Raw genomic sequence first — 23,093 nt, forward strand, 5'->3', positions numbered from 1 at the left:
TCGATTCAAAAAAAAATCTAGAGTATGTGGTGGTGGGGGAGGCAAAATTGTGTTTTTATAGATTTGGAAAAATAAAAACATGCGTTATGCTACTCTATATTTTCTAGCTCTACGTTTTTCTCCTTCGGAGTTTATTGCTGGTATCAGACGTCATCAAGGAGCGCCGGGCAGAGTAAAGGCCCGCGGTTTGAGGACGAGGTTTATGTGCAAGGGCCCTTCAAGAGCAGAGTGTCGGTCTATTATATGCGTGACGTCTGTACGTCACGGTCATTTCAGCAGGCAACGTCTACCACCTCATTTGTACATTACAGCAATTGAGCAGGAGAAAGGAGGGAAGACAGTTCCCCAAATACCCGAGTGATAAACGGTAGGTTGAACCGAACAGGAGCAGAGCAAAGAGGCAGAGCAAAGGGCCTAAGGAGAGCCTAGATCGTCCTCGGTTTGGCCGTTGGTTGAGGAAAAGGAGGGGGCGGGGCTGAGGCCTAGTCGGGGCACGTAAACATTTGAAGCTCATCGTTTCCACTTTTTCTTCCATCAGATAACCTTCTTTTTGTGTCTTCGGCCAGGTTTCTGGCCCGCCTCGAGGTAAGTAAGAGATCATATGGAATGAGTTTGGAAGAGGGTAGATTTGAGAAGCTAACGCAGATAATAAATGTTCGACTGTTAAAATAAATGATCTTAACTACATTTTGGCTAACTTCTTAAAACACTTATTCCTGAAAACAAGTGATGGGAGATTCTTAGTCTTATGCTAAATTGTATAGTGAGTTGCTTAGTCTATGATGTTATATCTATTTGCTTATTAATAAATATAATAACAGTGCTAATTTTTGTGTTAGACTAGTTTTTAATAAGCAGGGCATAATTTATTATATGAAATATCAATTATTTAAGATTGAGTGGGAAATCTTGGGTTGGAATGGACAGTAGGATGAAATTCCTTTTCTTTCTCTTTTTACGATTATTAGTTATTTAGAAGATGAGGCGCAGAGGAGGAACCACTGAATATTTTAAAAAATCATGATGGGAAAATGTGTAGAATAGTCACTACTCTGTTGCAGTTTGTCAGTGTATGGAAAGAACCATGTAGCTCAGGAAGAAGTCTAGGCTGCAATGAATCCCACTCCTCATTCACCTGAATGAATAAAAGGGTGGCAAAATTATTTTTCTTTACTATATACAGAATCAATTGAAAAGGAATGTACCAAGAAAAAAATGATCTCACTTCCTCTTTAGTAGAACATGTCTTCCCCATCTCTCACAAAAGGATTGTTGCTCCAGTGTCTGATTTTAGTTACAATGACCAGTAAAAAGCAACTCTGAAAATCCTTAACAAAAGTAGAATCCTTGACTTAGTAGACAAAATTCTTCATTAAATTAAGCTTTAATTTGCCCATTTTGTATTTTCTTAAGATGATGTCCTTTAATAAATATAATGGTACTTGTTTTGATATACTTCCCTAAAGTATAGTGGCAATTGTTAAAAGTAATAACTTATTTGTCTATCAGTCTTTTTTACTTAATCCATATTATGTAAGCTTTTTATCTTTTAAATGGGTACGTGGTTTTAAATTTCATTTTATCTTTTATTAGATTCATTACGGATACCATGAATTGGAACAAGGGTGGACCTGGCACTAAGAGAGGCTTTGGTTTTGGTGGCTTTTCAATATCCTCTGGAAAGAAGGAGGAACCCAAGTTGCCACAACAATCCCATAGTGCTTTTGGAGCCCCTGGTTCTTCTGGGTTTGGGAAGACACCACCACCTCAGCTGCCATCCTTTTACAAGATTGGATCTAAACGAGCAAATTTTGATGAAGAGAATGCGTAAGTTCTTATTTTGCACATATACTTCCCAAAATTTGATGGTTGCATTATCTAACAGTATCTCAAAAAAAGCACCAATGAGGAATGTAGCTTCTTTTAATTACAGCCAGTAAAATCAGTATGACCTAATTAACTTGTTTTATTTTTGTTGTTTTTAAACTGCATTACGGCACATAAGTCTTGAATGCAGCTTGAACTGTACCCAGCTCATATAAATGAATGGTTAGGATGTAGTAGATTACTTAACTCATAGTCATATAACTTATTTTAAGATACAATTTCTGTCTTATGCTGCTGGCCTTTTAATAACTGGATTCTTGATTATGGAATTTCTTTTTTCTCTTTCTTTAATGATTAGATACTTTGAAGATGAGGAGGAAGATTCCAATAATGTTGACTTGCCATACATTCCTGCTGAAAACTCTCCTACTCGTCAGCAATTCCATTCCAAAGCAACTGATTCAGACAGTGAGGATGACCCATTGGAGGCATTCATGGCTGAAGTGGAAGTAAGTTATTATTTCTTTAATTTTACAAAAATTGCCTGACATCAAAATTTGCTGTTTAGAAAAGCAACTTATACTTTAAGTCTGATCTTCAAAAGCAAGAAATAAAAATCTTATTAATCTTACTCATTTGAGCATTTTTAATTTATTCTGAATGTACTTACTTTTCAACAGATTGCTTAGCTGATATTACAGAAATGAAAGAAAAAGCAAATAAGAGAATAAAGGAATTGCTATCTTTTCAGCTATAAAAATACTCTGTGTTGCTATCACAGGAAAGACCATGCTTTCATGAGCTTTTGTTTAAATCTGATACTTGTTTTTATCAAGTCTTGTCAGTCTGTTACATCAGATTTGAAAGAAGGCACTGTTCAGTTTTTGCTACCATTGAAATAAGATTTTCAAATTCAGTGGGGAAAAAATTGTACTTCATTTATCAAATAATGTATCCTGTAGTCCTCTGGTTGTGATGCTAGTTGGAACTGAGATTGCCATTGGTAAGCAGTGCAGTCTTTAAGTGTGACATCATATGTTCATGTATTCAGCACCATGGTAAGTTTGAACAATTGCCAAATGAATTGACTTAAACTGAGGACTATCTGTATTTACTTGCTTACAGCTCCATGAACTTCTAAGTAACAGGGATTTTTATGGGAGTTGATATTAAATATGCTACTTTTTAAAATCATGTTTTGTGATTGATTAGGATCAAGCTGCTAGAGACATGAAAAGATTAGAAGAGAAAGATAAAGAAAGAAAGAATTCAAAGTAAGTTTCGTATATTATATTCCTATTGAAATAAATGAAAGTTAATCAACAGTGTTTAAGCATGGTAGCATTATTTCTAGCTAGATATTTTATTTTCATGCCGAGATAGTTCTCTAGAGGCTATGTTTTGGGTTTTAAGGGTTAAATTGTATGGAGCTAGTGTATGATTAATTCTGACTTATGACAAGCAAAACTTGACTTTTTAGTCCTTTCCAGGTGTAAAATTCTGTGAGCGCTTCTCATATTTCATAAATTGGAAATTCCAGTCAAGGCATCAGAATTTGGCAAGTTGGGGGGGGGGTGGAGTTATAAGAAATGTGTTTTTATTGCAGCTGAATGTATCTATGTTGAGTCATTTTGGCAGTCATCAGGCTGAATATATGGAGCTGGGTATGTGGAACATTTGCAGGGAAGTTTTGTTTCTCTGCTTATTTTTCCAGGGGTATACGCGATGATATTGAAGAAGAAGATGATCAAGTGAGTTTTCTACAAAATCTTTCTATCTATGTAAAAATGAAATCGGATCCCTTGAACAAATTAGTATTAAAGTCTGTCTTAGTATAAAAGGATGCTTTTGGCCATATAAATCACAGCTGAAAATGTGTAAGTAAAAGCCATTAGAGAAATCACGTAACACAATTTTAATAGAAACTTCTATGATTGTCTTTTAATTTTCACACATCTAATATTTTTAGACTGTACTGCAACTTGTTAGTATATTACAGAGGAGCTTCATGTATGCTGGTAACAAGTTAGTACGTCTTTGATATCCAAAGTATCCACTTTCTACATTTGTACAGTGATTCCTTTATCTTGTTGCTTCTGTAATGAGTAGACAATCATCGCCCTGTCACAATGGGAAGTATAGTGTAATTATCCATTCCAGTGGAATCCACTTGTTACTTGCCTATAGGAGGTATTTTCAGTCAGGAGCATACACAATTCATTATGGATATTTTAAAAGTATGACAGCAAGCCTAAGGCACAGTTTGAGATTAGGAAAAAAAAATGTTTAGCAGAGACCTTTAGAAAACAATTCTAGCATGTTTGAGTGACAAAGGAAGACCTTTCCACTGATAAAGTTACCATTACCTATTACCAAAGTACAAACTCAATCACAAGTCCTTCTGTTTTTTAGTTGATGCACCACAGGACCAGACTTGCTTTATAGTTGTTTTTACAATGATTGTAAAGCAAGTTACTGTGGTCATTAACCACATGGTTAAGCAAATTGAGCATTAAAAATGTTGCAAATTGTGGTCACATGACTGCAGAATGCTGCAATTGCTTGTTGCCAAGCTCCCAAAATGCAATATGATGGCAGCAGTGGTAACCTTGAGGACAGATCAAAAGTAGCTTTTTGGATATCTGTTGTAAATTTGGTGATTAAACAACTGATTATAAGTCAAGTATGTATAATAACTGCCTGTATATCACTGAGTTGATATATCTTACGCATGTTTAGAAAGCAGGAATAAATATTTTGCAAACAAAAATTTAACTTATAAATAGAGATGTGTCCTAATGTCCTTATTTGGTTCATTTATGACAGTGAACTGACAAGGTTCAGACTTACAATATGCAGAGAATACTTACCGGTATGTACATCTCTCCCAGTTTTTTAAAGACAGGAAATAACACTGGAGTATTGATACAGTTATAGAAATAGTTAAAGTAATCGGTTAATAAAATTGGTTAAATGTGCATATGAAAATTCAGATTTTTAAGGATATGGATAGAATGTAAATTAATATTTTCTTTTCATTTTATCTTTAAAATGGAAATTATGAATAGATTCTAAAGAAAGTCTTTCAGAAGTTTATCTTGTCCCATAATGCATGTACTTGTTACCATGGGTCCTCATAATTGCAGCTGGTGTAACAATCAACAAGTAATGTGATTGCAATTGGAGTGTTTGGCAATTGGCTTGCAATCACAATATCACAGGGTCACATGATCACCATTTGCAACTTTTACTGCCATTTTCTGCCAAGTAAAGTCAGTAGGGAAGCCAGCAGGAAGTCACAATTAGTGGTTATGAAACTGCTTCAACTGCACTTGATTTACATAGTGACAACAACTGGGACTAACGCAATTACCCTTGTAATGTTGCACAGCATTACTTAGGGACATAGTTGCCAGCCCAAACTTCCATTGTTAAGTGAGGACTATCTATAATCACAGTCAATCCTCTCATATGCATCAGAGATCCAGAAAGAAGTTTGGAATGTGATAAGTCTAATGCGTAAGTATGTTCTTAAGAAATCACATTAAAGTCATTTGGAACAATGTTTTTTATGGTTTTACTTGAATTTTTCTAGAGATGTACTAGGTTCTTCTGGATTCTGTACAGTATAAAAATATTGTTCATATTTGTCAGTCATTGTTTCATTAGATAATTTCTGTGTTGAAAATACAATTCAAATAGACTCTTACTGCTCTTGCACACATTAAAGTAAACTATTACCTTAATGTGGTTGGCAGTAAACTGCATTTCTTCCTTCTCATCTGTATGCAGTTACACTTTTCTGTTTTGCTGCAGGAAGCTTATTTCCGTTACATGGCTGAAAACCCCACTGCTGGTGTGGTTCCAGAAGAGGAGGAAGATAACTTGGAGTATGATAGTGATGGCAATCCAATAGCACCATCTAAAAAAATTATTGATCCTCTGCCACCTATTGATCATTCAGAGGTGATGAAATTTATTCTTTTCATAAAATTGTTTCACTGTTACCTGTATAAGTAAAAAAATTCTGAAGAAAACAAACTAGGAAAAAAACACATCCTCTAATGAAGCAGCCCCCAACCTTTTTGGCATCACAGATCAGTTTCATGTAAGACAATTTTTCTGTGGATGGAGGAGTGGGGAACATGGTTTCAGTCACTCACTTGCCTGCCACTTTCCTCCAGTTGTGCAGCCTGGTTCTTAACAGGCCACAGACCAGTACTGGTCCATGACCAGGGGATTGGGGACCCTTAGGATATGCATTCAGTTTATTTTATATTATACCATAGTGTTTCTCAAAGATTAGATAATAGCTGAAATGGTTAGGTAAAGGATTTTATTTTAACAAAAGAGCTTTATTGCATATCTTGTTTTCCTTAACCTTGAATGTCAATTTGATGATCCAATGTTTCAAATGTTAACATACTCCGGTGATTGAAAGATCATATTATCACAGCAGCTAGCAATGCTTAGCTTTTACCTGTTCAGGTGGCATTCTTCACTAATAAGGAATAATTGGCTTGCAGATTGAATACCCGCCGTTTGAGAAAAACTTCTATGAAGAGCATGAAGAAATCACCAGTCTCACTCCACAACAAGTAGTGGAGTTGCGCCATAAGTTAAACCTCCGGGTAAGGTGAAAACAAGAATCCTTGTTTCTGGACTCTTTTCTTGTTCATACATTTTATTGTGTGCTAAACAGATGCTGGATCTTATAGCAATATTACAACAGACAAGAGAATGCTTTCCAAAAGGAAAGGGTTTGGATAAAAAATATGGCAAAGGAATGGGAGGCATAATATTAAAAAAAAAAGAAAATTTTGGGGCTCTGATAGGTAAATGTTTTGATTTTGACAATTTGTCACCTATTTCCCATTCAGTATTTTTTTTAGCTCATGTAGCGCTATTCTTTGTATTTTACAGTTGGAAAGAGGCCTCTTTCTAGACTCTCTGAAATGCTTTGGGCTTCTCAGATTCTGCTCCATTATTACTGATTTTTCTTTTAGCTCTTCTAGCTGTTTTTCTTATGGTGCATCAAGTGAAAGGCATAGGGGTTTGAGGATAACTGATTTTCTTCCTGTATGACATTTTTTATTTTACATGTGATCCACAGCATCCCTCCCTCAGTGTCCTGATGATAGAGTCAATATTTGGAAATGATGTCAGTGATACAATATTGATCCTCTTTTTTTCTCCAAGACCAAAAATCATATAAGAGCAGGAAGCCTCTGAAGCAAGCCACTCTCATACATATTGTTAAAGCAGCCCCAAAGGTTGATGCTGAAATTTAGAAACAAAATGGATAAAATTAATAATGCAATTTTTAGCTCATTTGAAATGTGATTAGGAAATTTAAGATGGGAAAGAGAACACTTCCAGAGTCCCAGGGAAAAAAAAGTGTATGAAAGTCAATCTTGCCCCTTCCAGTAACATCAGCAAATACTGGAAACCCTCTTCCAAATTATTTGTTGGGGAACAAATTGTTCAAACTGTTTCACCCTATCCTTTCCAGTAACCCCCTTACTTGGGTAAGTAAGTAGCCCATTTCTGCTCCACACCAAACAGGCATATTAAACAATTTTTTTAAATGAATAATATAATTTAAACTTTGGCATGTCTAATTAACACTTTTCTCTAGGTTTCTGGTGCTGCTCCTCCAAGACCGGGAAGTAGTTTTGCTCATTTTGGTTTTGATGAGCAACTTATGCACCAAATCAGAAAATCAGAATACACTCAACCCACTCCTATCCAGTGTCAGGTGAGTAGCATTTTTTAATAGTTTTTGAGAGAGTAGAGAGAGACTACTAGTTCTAACTGGTTACCAAATGTAATAAGAGATATGGAGTCTGAAAACTAATCTGCCTGTTTAAAATAAAAAAGAATGGTTTCTATATGTATACTTCCTACAAAATTAGAAATTATTTAGAACAGTGGTCCCAACCTTTCTGACTTTGTGGACAGGCAGCAAGGTGTGTACATGTGTGTTGCATGTGTAATTAAATCCTGTGCAAATGGGGCTTCACACACTTGCCCACCTCTTGCACAGCCCCATTCCCAACAGGCTACAGACTGGTACCAGTTCATGGATCAGAGGTGGTTGACCCCTGATTTAGAACAGTTTAAAAAGTTAGCTATTCTGTCTGATTTCTCTAGAGTTCACAAACTGCAGAACATAACCAGAATATAAATTTATTTTGTTAAATACAACGTACGAATTAGAATATACCTAAACACACTATATACTGCCTGAGATGTTTCTGGTACTGAAGGCTGATCTAGAAACCAGGAGACTGAATTCTAATCCTGCCTTAGGCATGAAAGCCAGATGGATGACTTTGAGCCAGTCTCTCATCTCAGGCTATTATTGTGAGGAAAATAGGGGGAGGAAAGAACATATTTTTGCCACTTTATAAAAATAAAGAGGATAAAAGTCCAATCAACCAATCAATCAATCAAAGGAAATTTGCTTATACAAGAACTTATGGTCCTGTATCAAATTATGTTTCAACCTGTAACCATCCATTTATTGCTGAAATGTTTGTTTTTCCCTTATTGACTGCAGTTCAAGTTATAGTTCAGCAAAATCTGAAAGCATTAAATTTCCCCATCCTTGTTTCAGTAGACATCTTTTCAAACTAATTTATTAAGTTCTGAATCACCTGCTGTATTTTGAAGTATTCTTCAGTTTTAAAGAAAAGTGTTGTTCCTCTTTCTCTGTAGAGTATTCCAGTGGCACTCAGTGGCAGAGACATGATTGGCATTGCAAAAACTGGCAGTGGAAAAACTGCAGCGTTCATTTGGCCCATATTAATCCACATTATGGATCAGAAGGAACTGGAGCCAGGTGATGGTCCCATTGCAGTAATTGTATGTCCCACTAGAGAATTGTGCCAACAGGTAAGTAAATTTGAATCTTTATGGGGGGGAAATGTGGGAAAACATTTTTTTTTATTGAAGGGGAATAATATATTACACTTTTGTAAAATTGCAATATAAAGTATTCATTGTATCTTTTGAAGATTATGCTGAAGGGGTTATAATCAGACATCTATTGCTAACACTAGCAATAATCCTGACTTAGTTATTCATTCCAACTCAGAAAAATCATTTAGTGATTTTAATATCATGTTCGTTTACTATTCATTAGTAACAACTCTATTATTGCAAAGCCCTGGAAAAACTGAAGTATATCTTTCTCTTGATGGCATTTAGAAATATAGGAAGTTGCATTGTTTGAAAAACTAGTAGAACAAAAATAATTTTGATGGCTCTTAAGATTATAGTTTGTAGCTTCCTTAGCTTTTCCTACTAGTTTATCTATTTAAAAATCCTATTCAGTATGTGATTGTGGTAATTAAACAGAGAAAAATTACTTTTATAAAAAAGCCAGCTCATTTATTAATCTGACTATCATCTTCTCAAAATTACAAAATCTCTAGAGAAAGGAATTTGTACTGCAAGTGCAAATAACTTTTCTGAGTGGTTGTTTAGCATATTGTGCTGGTGTGATTCATAAAGATTGATAAAAATTGATTTAATACGATCTACTTTTGTTTCTATTACTTTTGAAAGAGTAGTTAAAAAATGGTAGTATCTGTGAGGATTTGTCCCTAAATTCATTTGCAATACTGTTCCAATTGGAGGCTGTGGCATAATTATAGAGGTTTTAGAGTTTTGTCCTGAATATTTAATCCAAAAACTGAAATTCTGCCTTCTGTGCAATGGGAAAAATGAAAAGAAGAAACAGAGCAAGAGACTATAGAAAGCTGTATAATTCAGGTATGAACAGTTGGTGCTAGATGGATGGGAATTAAGAGAACAATTAAGTTACTGAAGAAAAATGTTTATCCACTCAGTATATGATACTGTTAAGATGCTTTCTCAATGCCTACAGGCTGTGAGAGTTTAACTGGAGATGTCCAGCTGGCAAATCACAAAATTGAGATGTCTAGGATTTTGCCTTCTTCCCCCCTCCCGCCCTCGCCAAGTGATTCTGGAATTGTTCCACCTATAACTTTGTATGGGTAGCATTCTCAGAGAGTGAATTGGTACACAATCTGAGGGGAGGTGGTCTTTATGAATTCACAGCTCCCGCTCAAGGGCCTTTGCATAATTCATCTTGTGAGCCAGTTGCATCTCCTGTCCAGTTCTTGTCTCACCTTAGTCACTTCCAGCTTGGAATATTGCAACATGCTCAAAATGGGCCATCCTTAAAGAGCATTAAGAAAGTTCTGGTTGTCATCTTTACAGCATGTGTCTTTATTTTTTAAGTAAACAAATATGGGCCCCCAGCTCACTCTTAGTGATTTTGTACAGTTTACAAAAATCCCATTATAAAAACCAATACAGGTAGTCCTTGATTTACATTATTTCATTTAGTGACAAAGTTACAATATCACTGAAAAAAGACTGTTTTTCACACAACAATTGCAGCATTCTCATGGTCACATGATCAAAATTCAGATACTTGGTAACCGACTCATATTTATGATGGTTGGAGTACCCAGGAGTCACGTTATCACAATTTGTGATCTTTTGACAAGCAAAGTCAATGGGGAAACCAGTTTCACTTAACAAACGTGTTACTAACTTACCAACTGGAGTGATTCACTTAAGAACTGTGGCAAGAAAAGTCGTAAAATTGGTTAAAGTTCACTTAAATGTTTCATTTAACAACAAACATTTTGCACTCAAATTGTGGTCGCCCCCCCCCAAAAAAAACCCAACAATCAGACTGCCCACTTGAAAGGCTTCATATGACTCTGAGGGTCCCAGACGCATTGGCAAAACCATGTCTCCAGGGCCTTGACAAAAAGTGTCAAAATGGGGCCAGTTTTATCTCTTCAGGGATGAGGTTCCACAGAATAGTATCTGTGGCTTCTATCGCCCCACAAGATCTGACTGGCTAGGCACGTTTTCAGTTATCTCGGTAAAACTAGAATCTTGGAATGTTCTCTGTTTGTTGCAACAGTCTTTCCTTATGATCCAGATGTATAACAGTACAATCTGTACTGTGGAACCGTCTCCTCCTATGATCCAGATGGTGTCAAATCTGTTGGCCCTTCAGAAAAAATGGTTTTTTCTTTCAGGTGTTAGGGAAAGTTGTGCTGATGCTACTTGCCCATTTGGAGTTAAGAATATTTTTGGAGATGCCTTGGCTCTTGTATTTATTGTGTTTACTTTTCATTGTATTTTCCTTTTTGTTACATATTAATTTTGTTTAGTTGTTCACTTAATAAAGGCAGACATGCACATTTTCTAAGTAATTAACTCTCGTGTGGAGAGTATATAGATCCAATGCAGCACATAATTTAACTGTACTTGAAATAATCTAGTGCTGAAAATTGGATGAAAGTTTTGCATCATTTTAGGTGGAAACCAAATGAAAGCTTTATTCATAAAATAGATAATAATTCAATAAGAAAGTGCCAAAGCTACATTTCATATCTGTAGGTCCATGTACTTTGAGGCCATCAAAATGTTATAGAGAGCCTGATCTACCAAACAAATAGGAAGATTTTTTTAAGGTCAATTTTAAATTGGCTTAAAGGGATTATTACACAACCAATAGAACTAAAACCGGAACTATTCTTATTAGGAATAATTGCAGGGAACTATGAAAAAAACCCAAATACCTAATACTACATATAATCACGCCAGCAAGAATTACATACGCACAGAACTGGAAAAACAAATATACATCAACAGAAGAAAACGTGATTTTAAAAAAATACTGGAATGCGCTGAAATGGACAGACTCACAAAAGAGCTAAAAGACAAAGAGGAATCCGAATACTATTTAGTATGGAATCTATGGTACAAATGGCTAGAGGAAAGAGGTAAAAAATAGGAAAGCAACAAAGGGAGGAAAAAAGATAAAGAGATTAGAAAATAAGTACAAAGCCGTAGAATTAACAAGATGAAATAAGAAATATAAGAGAATTAAATGTATATATAAGATGTATTGTATTGAATCAATAGAGATAAAAGATATGTAAAAATATGTATATAGAGATATAAATGTATAAGGTATATATCTATAGATAAAAGAAATAATATATATTTAAAAGATGTAAAAGTGTTGCTATGATATAATTGTATATTTAAAAATAAAAAATTTAAAAAATAGTCAATTTTAAAAATTAATTAGAACTTTTTTCTCAGTTTTTCATTATTTCATTCTTAACATGATGTGAACCTATATGGTTTTAGATCCATGCTGAATGCAAGCGTTTTGGAAAAGCCTACAATCTGCGATCTGTAGCTGTATATGGTGGAGGAAGCATGTGGGAACAGGCCAAGGCTCTTCAGGAAGGAGCAGAAATTGTTGTCTGTACTCCGGTGAGTATTTTACCAGTATAGTTGTATTGTAGTGAAAAACAAAATATTCTTGCTTTTTCTTCCTTTGAACAAAATAATTTTCTGAAATTGTTTGATTTCTGAATTGCTTAATCTAATTAAACTAGCAGGATCCAGAAAAAAATCCAAATGATAAAAGGCAGGGCTACAGAGACTTGGAGACTTCCAAATGATAAGGGATAAGGGAGACTCGAAACAGTGGTTCCCATTTCAAATATTTCTAGTAGTTTGAATCACATTGGTATTTATTTTGCTTTCAGGCTTAAGGTATATGTTAAATGTTTCTGCACAGGGCCGATTGATTGATCATGTGAAGAAGAAAGCCACAAACCTTCAGAGAGTCACTTACCTTGTGTTTGATGAGGCTGACAGGATGTTTGATATGGGTTTTGGTACGTAATCAGTAATAGTGCTTATAAGCATAGTTAATAAACAGTGCTCTTGTTGTTATCTACTGTCCTCTAAAAGTGTTTGGTCTAATAACCACTTGCAAAATTATTGTAAAGACCAATGTTTTGTTTAATTATTTCCCTAGTAGACTAGCTAACCAGCTTCAGTTTAAAAAAAAAGGATATTTATGTAATAGCTGAAATAATTGGTGCAAAATGAAGGTTTTTTGCATGTGGGAATGCAGTAAGCATGGAGAAAACAAGTAGTTTTGCCTAATGAAGAATACCAAAAATATGAGAAATAAAGAACCAAACATACATCTTATGAATTTGAATGCTAATATCAAGCTATGTTATATGTTCTCTCATAATCTCTATGGTTAGTTGAGAATATTTCTTAGTAGGGTCCTTGCATGACAGAGGACATTATAAAAGTATATTTATGAAGATAGATTTTAGTGATCTCTGTCAGGCATGGAAACTCTTCTCCTTTAGAAATCTAGCAAAGCTTCCAACAGAAATTTAAAAATTCCTTTCTATTAAGTTAAGAATGTTATAATCAGCAGAAAAAAAGAGAATTTTTTTGTCCTCTTGATGGCAGTAACTTTGAACGTGGCATGCTGGCTCTATAGCCATGTTGTCATGCAGGTAGGAAACATGCAGAAGTATCATAGGAAATTAGGTCTCTTCTGGATAAGTTGTCCTTACCATTATTTGTTTGCATTGACACTAATCAAAGACTAGAACAGCCTGTAGGATGTATAAGCTAAAAAGTAATGATTTTTTTTACTAAATTAATCAATGGCATCAATAATTTATTTAAATGTTTATTTTATTTCCAAATCCTCAATAAAGAATCCTCCAAAACCTTTATGTGACTTTGAAGGAAAGACAATTTCCATTTTTCCTTTTCACAGAATTTTTAAAAATCTTACATGTACATACAAACCTATCAGTCATGCTCGTATGTACAGTATGATGAAGCCATGATTTTAGCACTGCATGCATTAGCAAGTGATCCTGAGAATTCCCTTTCTCCCTTTTGTGTTCAAGAAAAGAAATAAAATAGAATATAATTTGAAGTCCAAACTAGGCACTGTCAATTAAATAAACAAGTTAATTAAACAATATATCAGTATTTGCTATTAGCTCAATTGAAAAGAACAATTGAGCAATGCAGTTATAGTTTATATTGAATTATTTTAAGTTTCACTGGATATGGTATATGGGGAGCTTAGCCAGGTGTATCTGTCAATTCGTACATGGTCAGCTGTGGATTTCAGGCATTTTGTTTTCTTTAGGCTACAATTTTTCTATTTTATTTTTGTAAACTCCTGTTAAAGATGGCAGTGTGAGAAATAATTCTGAGATCCAAATCATTTCATTCAGGCTTTGTGTAATATTTTTATTCATTCAGCTGGATGTTTAGCAGTCATAATTATACTGCTTTCCATTCTTTGCAAAGATTCTTTGGTCTGGAGGTTTATTTTGGATTACTCTTGCTTAACAAATGGTTGTTTAACAACCATTTGAAGTTATGAGAAACCCCCACCCCAGAAAAGCTACTTATGACTCAATTCCAGAGTTCTTACAACGGCACACATATCCCAGGATCACATCACTGCATTTTTGGCACTTGGCAATCAACTCACTTTTATGGCTGGTTGTAGCATTCTGAAGTTGTGTTTGTTTAATGACAAGGGAATTCACTTAATGAACATTGCAAAAAAGTCATAAAATTAAATCTGGCCACATAAATGCCTTAACCTATGATCATCATGACAATGCAATTCCAGACTCTGATACAGTCACAAGTCAAGAACTACATGTATACAGATAGTCCTCGACTTATGACCTCAAATTGAGCCCAAAATTTCTGTTGCTTAGCAAAACATTTGTTAAGTAAATTTTGTTCCATTTTACCACCTTTCTTGCCACCGTTGTTAAGTGACTCACTGCAGTTGTTAAGTTAGTAACACCGTTGTTAGTGAATCTGGCCATTGACTTTACTTGTAAGAAGGTTGCAAAAGTTGATCGCATGACCCTGGGAAACTACAACCGTCATAAATAAAGAGTCACTTGACAAGTACCCAAATTTTGATCACATGACTGATGCTGAAATGTTCGTAAGTGCAAAATGGTCATATATCACTTTTTTCAGTGCTGTTGTAACTTTAAATGGTCACTAAATGAACTGTTGTAAATCGAGAGCTACATGTCTAAATGTATTTTCACTGGATTTCGTTCCTTTTTCTTCAGAGTATCAAGTCCGATCAATTGCCAGTCATGTCCGCCCTGAAAGACAGAGTGAGTATAGACTTTCTTAATGCAAGATTTCTGGGGGGGAAGTTCAGGGGAGTTAGACTTCTTTGTTAATATTTATTCAAGTCATCAGACATATCTGGATTTACAAATAGAATAGGATAGGCTAGATGTCAAATGCATTACGCACAACTTTTAAGCAAGAGAAAACACCCCCATATTTTCTTATATCTGATTTCCCCATCTTTCTCTATTTCATTTTCCCCCTATTGTCTAAAGTTTTCTCTGAATGGGCTTCAGACAAGGAAATCTATTTGTCCCTCTTCACACATGTATGTGAGGAAGAAAAGTATGGAATTAGCAACCATCTTGAACAGCAAAGATTCAGAATTGTTCTAGGTAAAATAGATCATAAATAGGTTTTTCAGTTTCAGAGTTTTATAGCCAGAACAGGAAACTTTTGGTGGTCTTGGGCTGATGTGTTCAATGTTTTGGGGAAGAGGTGAAGGCAGCAACACATAGTATAAAGATACACAATATATAAGGCCATTCCACAGAAGTCAGTGCGGTTGTAGTTTTCATTATCCCTTTGTCTTTTAGGGAAGTATTTTTTTCATTTTTTTTTTCAAGCTACATTAAGACTGTTACCTCATATACATTTCTGTGTTTCCTGCATCAAAATAATAGAAAAACTGCTACTGATTTTGGAGAAGAAATTTTTAAATATTACAAACTGCCTATTCTTGTGTTGCAGGCTAAATTCTATTTAATATCTTAATTTGGTTACTCATTTAATTCAGTAAGAAACTATCAGCATTGAATTACTAGTAAACAGTGGTGTAGAATTTCAGAAGTTAGTGTATTACATATGATAAATTTCATGACTGCTAATGGATGTGAGAGAAGAATGTTGTTTCATGTCTCTGAATATGCACAGAATTACCTGCCTCATTGTATGGGCATTGGTTCACATATTGTATTATGCAATGTGATTCATTTGAGTTTTATTTAGAAATGTGTTACACTTGCTGTTTGATTTATAAACCACAATTCCTGTAACACACCATATTCTTCATGTAGCCTGTGAATCCAGTCATTGGGTCTATGTTCCAAGGAACTTGCTTTAGTGGAAAGCTTGTGTTCTGGTATCTCTTTGGGTATATGATATAATCAGCACTGCATTTCTGACTTAACAGCTCTTCTGTTCAGCGCAACGTTTCGGAAGAAGATTGAGAAACTGGCCAGGGATATTCTGATTGATCCAATTCGAGTGGTGCAGGGAGATATTGGAGAGGTAAATTCCCCTTCTAAAATAATTATTTGAATGAAATCATTAATAAAAAGGTAAGTCTTAGGGTTGCACATTTCCCTGCTTGGTCTTGCTTGCAAATATTTGCTTTATATTCTAATATTCTCTGTTCATCTTGCTCCCCCAAACAGGCAAATGAAGATATCACTCAAATTGTGGAGATCCTCAGCTCTGGTCCAAATAAATGGAACTGGGTGACTGGTCGTCTAGTGGAATTCACTTCTTCAGGAAGCGTCCTCCTTTTTGTCACCAAGAAGGCAAATGCAGAAGAATTGGCCAACAACCTTAAACAGGAGGGGCACAGTCTAGGGCTCCTGCATGGTGATATGGACCAGAGTGAAAGGAACAAAGTCATCTCAGATTTCAAGAAAGGGACCTTTCCAGTTCTGGTTGCTACAGATGTGGCTGGTAAAATTGCAAACCAGATTTAAAGCACCCTTTTATCCCTCCCCACAATCAGTATGACTTCTTTGCTCTATATGTAATTTATATTTATATGTATTTGTAAAGGCATTAGAAAATGTATTTCTGTGAAAGAGATTGAAGGGGGAGACTCTTTAAATACATTGTTTGAAATTAACATATTTATAAATGTTACTATTGAAATGATGGCAAGGATCCAAAAATGCTGTTTCTCCATTTTGATGGTATTATGGGTTGGCGGGAAGGAGGATACACAGAACTAAATCTATAGTGAATGATTTTCCCTCCCTTTTCTTCCCTTCATTAGCAGAATTTGAATTTCAGTTCAGTCTCATTATTCCAAGCTTAGGAAAAATAACTCCTTAGATCTATAATTAGAGATGTGAAAGTCTGAAAAAAGAGTAAAACGTATTTAAAAAGGGATATAAAAATAGATATGTTTCCCTTTTTTCTCTTTAAGTATTATTTTAACATTAAAATATAGATCAATAGTTGACTTGCATAGAAAAGCATAGCTGAGAATCATTTCTAAAATTGAAAGTGGTGAAATGAAATAAGTTTTTTTTAAAGACAAGCATTTGAGAATTGCATTCTTGACCTCCAACCTTATAACTGAAATGTTTCTATCTAGCTCGTGGCCTGGATATTCCTTCCATTAAGACTGTGATCAATTATGACGTGGCTCGTGATATTGATACACATACTCATCGAATTGGTCGTACTGGTAGAGCAGGGGAAAAGGGTGTGGCCTATACCTTGTTGACTCAGAAAGATAGCAACTTTGCTGGAGATCTTGTTCGGAATTTGGAAGGAGCCAATCAGCACGTTACAAAAGAACTTTTGGATTTAGCTATGCAGGTAAAATCTCTGCTTTTTCTTTTTTGAAGCACATAGTTATGAATACAGTAACTATATAAGAAGTGTAAATTGTAAATTTAAAGTAAGATGGAGTGAATTTACTTGAAATTTTATTATACATTTTGTCTATGTCAGACAAAACGGGAAAAGTTAGAATAGCAATCCCCAACTTTTCCGGCTCTGGGGACCAGCGGCGATGGGGGAGAGGAGATGGTTTTGCGTGAATACCCACCACTTGCACAAATGGAGCTTCAACGCAATCACCCACCATTTGCATGACCCATCCGCAATGGTCCATGGATCAGAGGTTGGGGACCCCTGAGTTAGAACATTGATCAACATTAACTGTATTGACTCACACAGTTGTAGAAATGGTGATGCATAATCCAAAGATATTAAACAGCATGCCCACTTGAAAATTTGCCACCAAGTTGACATTTTAAATGAGATAAAATGGAAAAGGGTTTATCTGCATGTGTTATGATTATATTTATGATGTAATAACAATTTTTATATTTTAATTGACTATGGAAGCTGCATTTAATTTAATTATCGGCACTCTTCAACTTGCATAAATGTTCTGTTCTGGAAAGCATTGATTAATTTGATATTTGAATAAGTCAGAATTAGACCAAGTATCCCACAAGCCAACATATATTCAGTAATTACCAATGGCATTTGGGGGAGTTATAAGGAAGGAGGAGGCTAGATAGGCATTACAGCATCAGTCATTAACTGGTTCTTGCTCTATAGTTCACCTATATACATTAAAGAAAAGTGAAGGGGTGAGAAGGAATTGTAAGTTTAACTCAGAGATTTGTTTACTGGTAGCCATGTAGTGTTGTGTCAGCAGAAGGGAAAGCAGATTATAGAAAGAACCACTGTAGAGATGGAAAGTGGAAGCTATTCTAAAGCAAGTCCTAAGAATAGAGCTATGGAATGTATGACAAAAATATTAGATGGGTTCTATTAAAATGTTTATATAAAACTGGGTTTATAGAAGTCAGGACTTACAGAATGAAAAGAGCACCTGTAGTTTTGCTTTCACTTGCCAGAGTAACCGGAATATATAAAACACAATAATATGCTGACATATCAAACTCAACCCAACATTTTTTATTGTCACAATTTTCTTTCCCAGAATGCTTGGTTCCGGAAATCACGTTTCAAGGGAGGGAAGGGCAAGAAGCTAAATATTGGTGGTGGTGGCCTGGGATACCGTGAGCGGCCTGGCTTAGGATCAGAGAATGTGGTAAGCATTGATGCCTAGATAACAAACATATTTATTGCTATTAAGCATGCCCAAGACTTCTACCTCAATTCAACAATGCAACTTTGTGCCGTAGGATCGGGGAAACAACAGTGTAATGGTCAACTATGAAGCATATAAGCCATCCTCAGGAGCAATGGGGGACAGGTTATCTGCAATGAAAGCAGCGTTTCAGGTTAGTATGAAAGGGACCCCATATTAAGCTCTCATTGCCCTCATTCTAATGCTGCTGCCATTAGGATTTTCACTCCAAGATGGCGTTTAGTCTTTGAAACCCAGTGCCTCCTATTTGAACCAGATTATCTATGAAGAAGGAAATCTTGCTAATTCAAATTATCACATGAAGACTTGAGGGCTGCAAGGGAGATTAAGCACCACCTAACAATTCCCCACTCCACCTCTCAAATCAAAACAGATTATTTAGCCAACACTCCAGAAGATAGGCTTAAGATACAGAAGGATCTTGACAAACTTCAACATTTGAGCTGCCAAAAAAGCCAACACAGTTCTAGGCTGCATAAACAGAGGGATAGAATCAAGATCACATGAAGTGTTAATACCACTTCATAATGCCTTGGTAAGGTCACACTTGGAATACTGCGTCCAGTTTTAAATGCTACGATGTAAAAAAGATGTGGAGACTCTAGAAAGAGTGCAGAGAAGAGCAACGAAGATGATTAGGGGATTGGAGACTAAAACATGAAGAACGGTTGCAGGAACTGGGTATGTCTAGTTTAATGAAAAGAAGGACTAGGGGGAGACATGATAGCAGTGTTCCAATATCTCAGGGGTTGCCACAAAAAAGAGGGAGTCAAACTATTCTACAAAACACCTGAGGGTAGCACAAGCAGCACTGGGTGGAAACTAATCAAGGAGAGAAATTCCCTGACACAACAATTAATCAGTGGAACAACTTGCCTCCAGAAATTGTAAATGCTCCAACACTGAAAGTAGTTAAGAAGAGATTGGACAATCTCTTTGTCTGAAATGGTAGAGGGTTTCTTGCCTGAGCAAGGAGTTGGACTAGAAGACTTCCAAGTTCTCTTCCAACTCTTGTTATTCTAAGTCAAGAAAGCAGTGCTAGTCAATGATTTCTGACTACTAGGCAGAAGCTTAGTCTCCAGTTTTAATTGGTGTTTAAAGAAGAGGCCCATGTTCTTTGAGAAATTTTATAAATATTATAATATTTACTATAATGTTTTTTTTCTCTTGTAGTCCCAGTATAAGAGCCATTTTGTTGCTGCCAGCTTTAGCAACCAGAAGACCGGCAGTTCGTCAGCAGGTGCCAGTGGTTGGACCAGTGCAGGCAGCTTAAACTCTGTGCCAACAAATTCAGCCCAGCAGAACTCAGCTAAACCTGACAGTCCCATAGCAGTATCAGGTTTAACAAAAGGTATCCCAGGTTTCACAAGTTCTGGAAACTTAAACAGCATCTCTAGCTTTCCAAGTACAGGCATTCAGGGATACAATAGTGCAAATGCCATCAACAACAACAGAGAAGGCAACAGTGGAGGCAGGGAAAGATACAATGACAATCGGGGTAGCAGTCGTCATAGTGACAGCCAGCGCCATGGAGATAGCAGTCGCCATAGTGACGGCCAGCGCCATGGGGAAGGCTACCGCCATGGAGAAAACCGCCATGGGGATAGCCATAGACACAGTGAAGGCCGACATTCTGGAGGTGGAAGCAGCAGCAATAGTCGCCATGGAGACCCTAGAAATAATGGAGACAGCCGGAACAACAATGACCGGAACAACAATGAAAACAGAAATATTGAAAATAGGAATAACGAGAACAAGAAAGAAAGCAGCAATCGAGACAACAGCAAGACAGATGGTTTTGCAGTTCCCGAACCCCCCAAGCGCAAGAAAAGCCGGTGGGATAGTTAAGCATCTGTGCTTCCCCTCAAATGACAAGGTGTTTTTCTCTCTAAGAAAGGTCTCAGTACCAGAAGTGGCTATTTGGAAGGATAAGACTGGACAATAGCATTTCCCAAGGAAGCCTGACTCATTAACCACCTCCCCTTAATGCCACATCGATTTTATGCTTTGGTCAAAAGAAATGTCCCTTTTAAATATAATTTCTTCATGCTCTGCCTTTGAAAAATCCGTCCATCCAGAGTGGTTTCACAACACTTATGATCCTTCGGAAGAATTTGTGATTTTTTTAAAAACTAAATATTTCTAAACATAGGAATAAATGGGATAGGGTATATTTTAATTCCCTCATATAGACTTGACAGAAAGTGACTTGTTTAGGTGGTGTACCTACCCATGCACCCTTTTAATTTCTACAATAAGAATGCTTTACACATTTTTCTTCTGGCTATAGTGACTGTCTGTGCCCAGGCATAGAACCTTAGTTCCGTTTTTGTCAATTTCACGCATAGACACAGTTCACGGACTGCTTGAGAGTAAATCAAACTGATAAACCAGCAGACATTGTAAAGTTGTGATGATCCTTTTGGCAGAAATCGAGGATGGAAGAGAATAAGCTCTTTCACACCAACATCTTGGATCATGCATGGAAAGCCTGCTGCTTCATTATGGCTTGTATCAGTCTTTCAGCTGCTCTGTACTTTTCATCTGATGAAATAGCACTGATTAATTTAAATTCCTTTCATTTTGAATTACTGAATACCAGGTTTGATTTCCTTTTGTATGTATGTAATGTATGTATGTATGTATGTTTGTTTGTTTTGTCAGTTGTCGGTAGTTTCAGCAGTTAAGAAGGCAACAGATGCAGATCACTCCCTCTATCTTTTATATTCACTTAATAGCATCTGCATGATAGTAGGAGAAAGGAGAAAGAATTAGAATTGTTTCTTAGATGTGGAAAGACTACACAGCAGATACATAGGCAATAATGCCACTTCCCATTTGTGTGTAAACTAGGTCTTTGGCTGGAATTTGACTCCTTTGATTTTAGTGCAATTACCATAGTGTGTAGAATAGACACATTTCCTGGGACAAATGGAAATCTCCATGTTAATCTATGCAACATCCTATCATTCATATTTTGAAAACTTCCTTGCAGAAGCAGAGATTAAAGTGCACAACAAAACTAGTAATTGTAGCAGATATTTACTTAGACTGAAGCCTCTCTGTATCTAGGAATGATCCAGGTTTACTTATATCGGCTTGTTAACAAGTATAGATTCTTGAAGCTACATTAATCTTGAATAGAAAAGACAGACCATGCATGCAGCTATGAAAACATAGGAAGCAAGTAGGATTAATTTTGTTCTCAGCAATATTCATTTAGGATCTTTTGTTTGCTACTTTGTGGGTGTTTGCAAAGTTGTTCCTTCCTTATACCCCCAAGATTAGATTCAGGAGTGTGGTGGAGAGGCACCTTTCATGTATCAAGTTTCTGCGATTGGGGGGGCCAAGTTTAAACCTTGTACATTTGGGAATGATTTTTTGAAGAAGCAGACATGAGGACCTGTGCAAAACTTTTTTTCTAAATGACTGTCATACACCTCTGGAAAGTTGATGCGAAATGTTTTGCTTGGTATTTTTAATTGCATGTTCTTAAACTTTTCCCAGAAGAATAGGAAAAAAATCTTGTTTGTTGAAATATGTTGCTTCGCATTTTTATGAAGATATATCTGAAACTGTGTTAAGATTCTGTGACATGCCATGTCCCTTACTTTCCATGTTTTCTTCTAATAAATGTTTTATTACTAGTATAATTGTCTTGGATGGTCTTTAGTTTAGCTACTCTTTTATCCCAAATGAGTTTTGAAGGTGCAAATACTTGATTGTTTTAATTTATATTATGAAATCAAACTGGGATCCTTAAGAGATACTGGCTGGCTTTTGTGATATACTCCTTTTCACATTAACTGAAGTTCTGTGCTTCATACAGAAGGTTTAATCATACATTTTCCTACCAGCTGTTTTTCTTTTAGATCACCTTGAAGACTGCATTTCCAAATACAAGTAGACTAGTAAAGTGTACTTTCTTAAAGTATGTTGAATACGCTGTTGGATCAATGCTTGTTTCATTCATTGTATAATCCACAGTAGTTTGGCAGAATAATCAATTCTTTTCAAGAATGGTTACTGTCATGTTGGGAGGAATGATTTGTTGAAAAATGGGACAAACTTCCGTATATGTTTTTTAAAAATCCATTGTATATCACTGATGTAGAATTGATAATTAAATAACAAATCAATGTTAGAAGGAAACATTGTCATTTATTTCTCACTATACTACAACACAAGAATAAAATTGAACATCAAAAGCAAATTTACTTCTCTCACACTCCATACTGGTTAAATGAGAAAGTACTCTACTTATGATTAGCTGAAATGTTAGTTAACAGTTTTGCCTGCTTAATCTTGGAGCCCTACAAGTACTACAATTTATTACAAGTGAGAGAATCAAATG

At 35.8% G+C, this 23,093-nt stretch overlaps 1 protein-coding gene across 1 annotated transcript; it reads left to right on the forward strand.

Moving 5' to 3' along the window:
- The first annotated feature begins 188 nt into the window (after nucleotides 1-188).
- DDX42 (DEAD-box helicase 42) lies at nucleotides 189-22,891 on the forward strand. The gene is made up of 19 exons (XM_014065760.2): nucleotides 189-367; nucleotides 539-585; nucleotides 1,594-1,827; nucleotides 2,186-2,336; nucleotides 3,040-3,101; nucleotides 3,542-3,578; nucleotides 5,644-5,793; nucleotides 6,354-6,458; nucleotides 7,466-7,585; nucleotides 8,548-8,724; nucleotides 12,040-12,168; nucleotides 12,479-12,578; nucleotides 14,835-14,882; nucleotides 16,034-16,131; nucleotides 16,278-16,554; nucleotides 17,201-17,427; nucleotides 18,569-18,679; nucleotides 18,774-18,872; nucleotides 19,913-22,891. Exons 3-19 carry the CDS (start codon nucleotides 1,610-1,612, stop codon nucleotides 20,585-20,587), a joined length of 2,784 nt encoding a protein of 927 aa, XP_013921235.1. The 5' UTR covers nucleotides 189-367; nucleotides 539-585; nucleotides 1,594-1,609; the 3' UTR covers nucleotides 20,588-22,891.
- Nucleotides 22,892-23,093: the final 202 nt, after the last annotated feature.

Source organism: Thamnophis sirtalis, unplaced genomic scaffold, assembly GCF_051295495.1.
Source record: "Thamnophis sirtalis isolate CommonGarterSnake01/CBP01778 unplaced genomic scaffold, rThaSir2_p1.2 scaffold_4, whole genome shotgun sequence".
NCBI lineage: Eukaryota > Metazoa > Chordata > Lepidosauria > Squamata > Natricidae > Thamnophis > Thamnophis sirtalis.

What these genes read in the sequence shown, in the direction of transcription:
- DDX42 (XM_014065760.2), top strand. Translation starts at nt 1,610, where the DNA reads ATGAATTGGAACAAGGGTGGACCTGGCACTAAGAGAGGCTTTGGTTTT. An exon ending in TGCAGGGAGATATTGGAGAG is followed by an intron (nt 16,132 to 16,277) that starts GTAAATTCCCCT and finishes TCCCCCAAACAG; the next exon opens with GCAAATGAAGATATCACTCA. An exon ending in CAATGAAAGCAGCGTTTCAG is followed by an intron (nt 18,873 to 19,912) that starts GTTAGTATGAAA and finishes TTTCTCTTGTAG; the next exon opens with TCCCAGTATAAGAGCCATTT.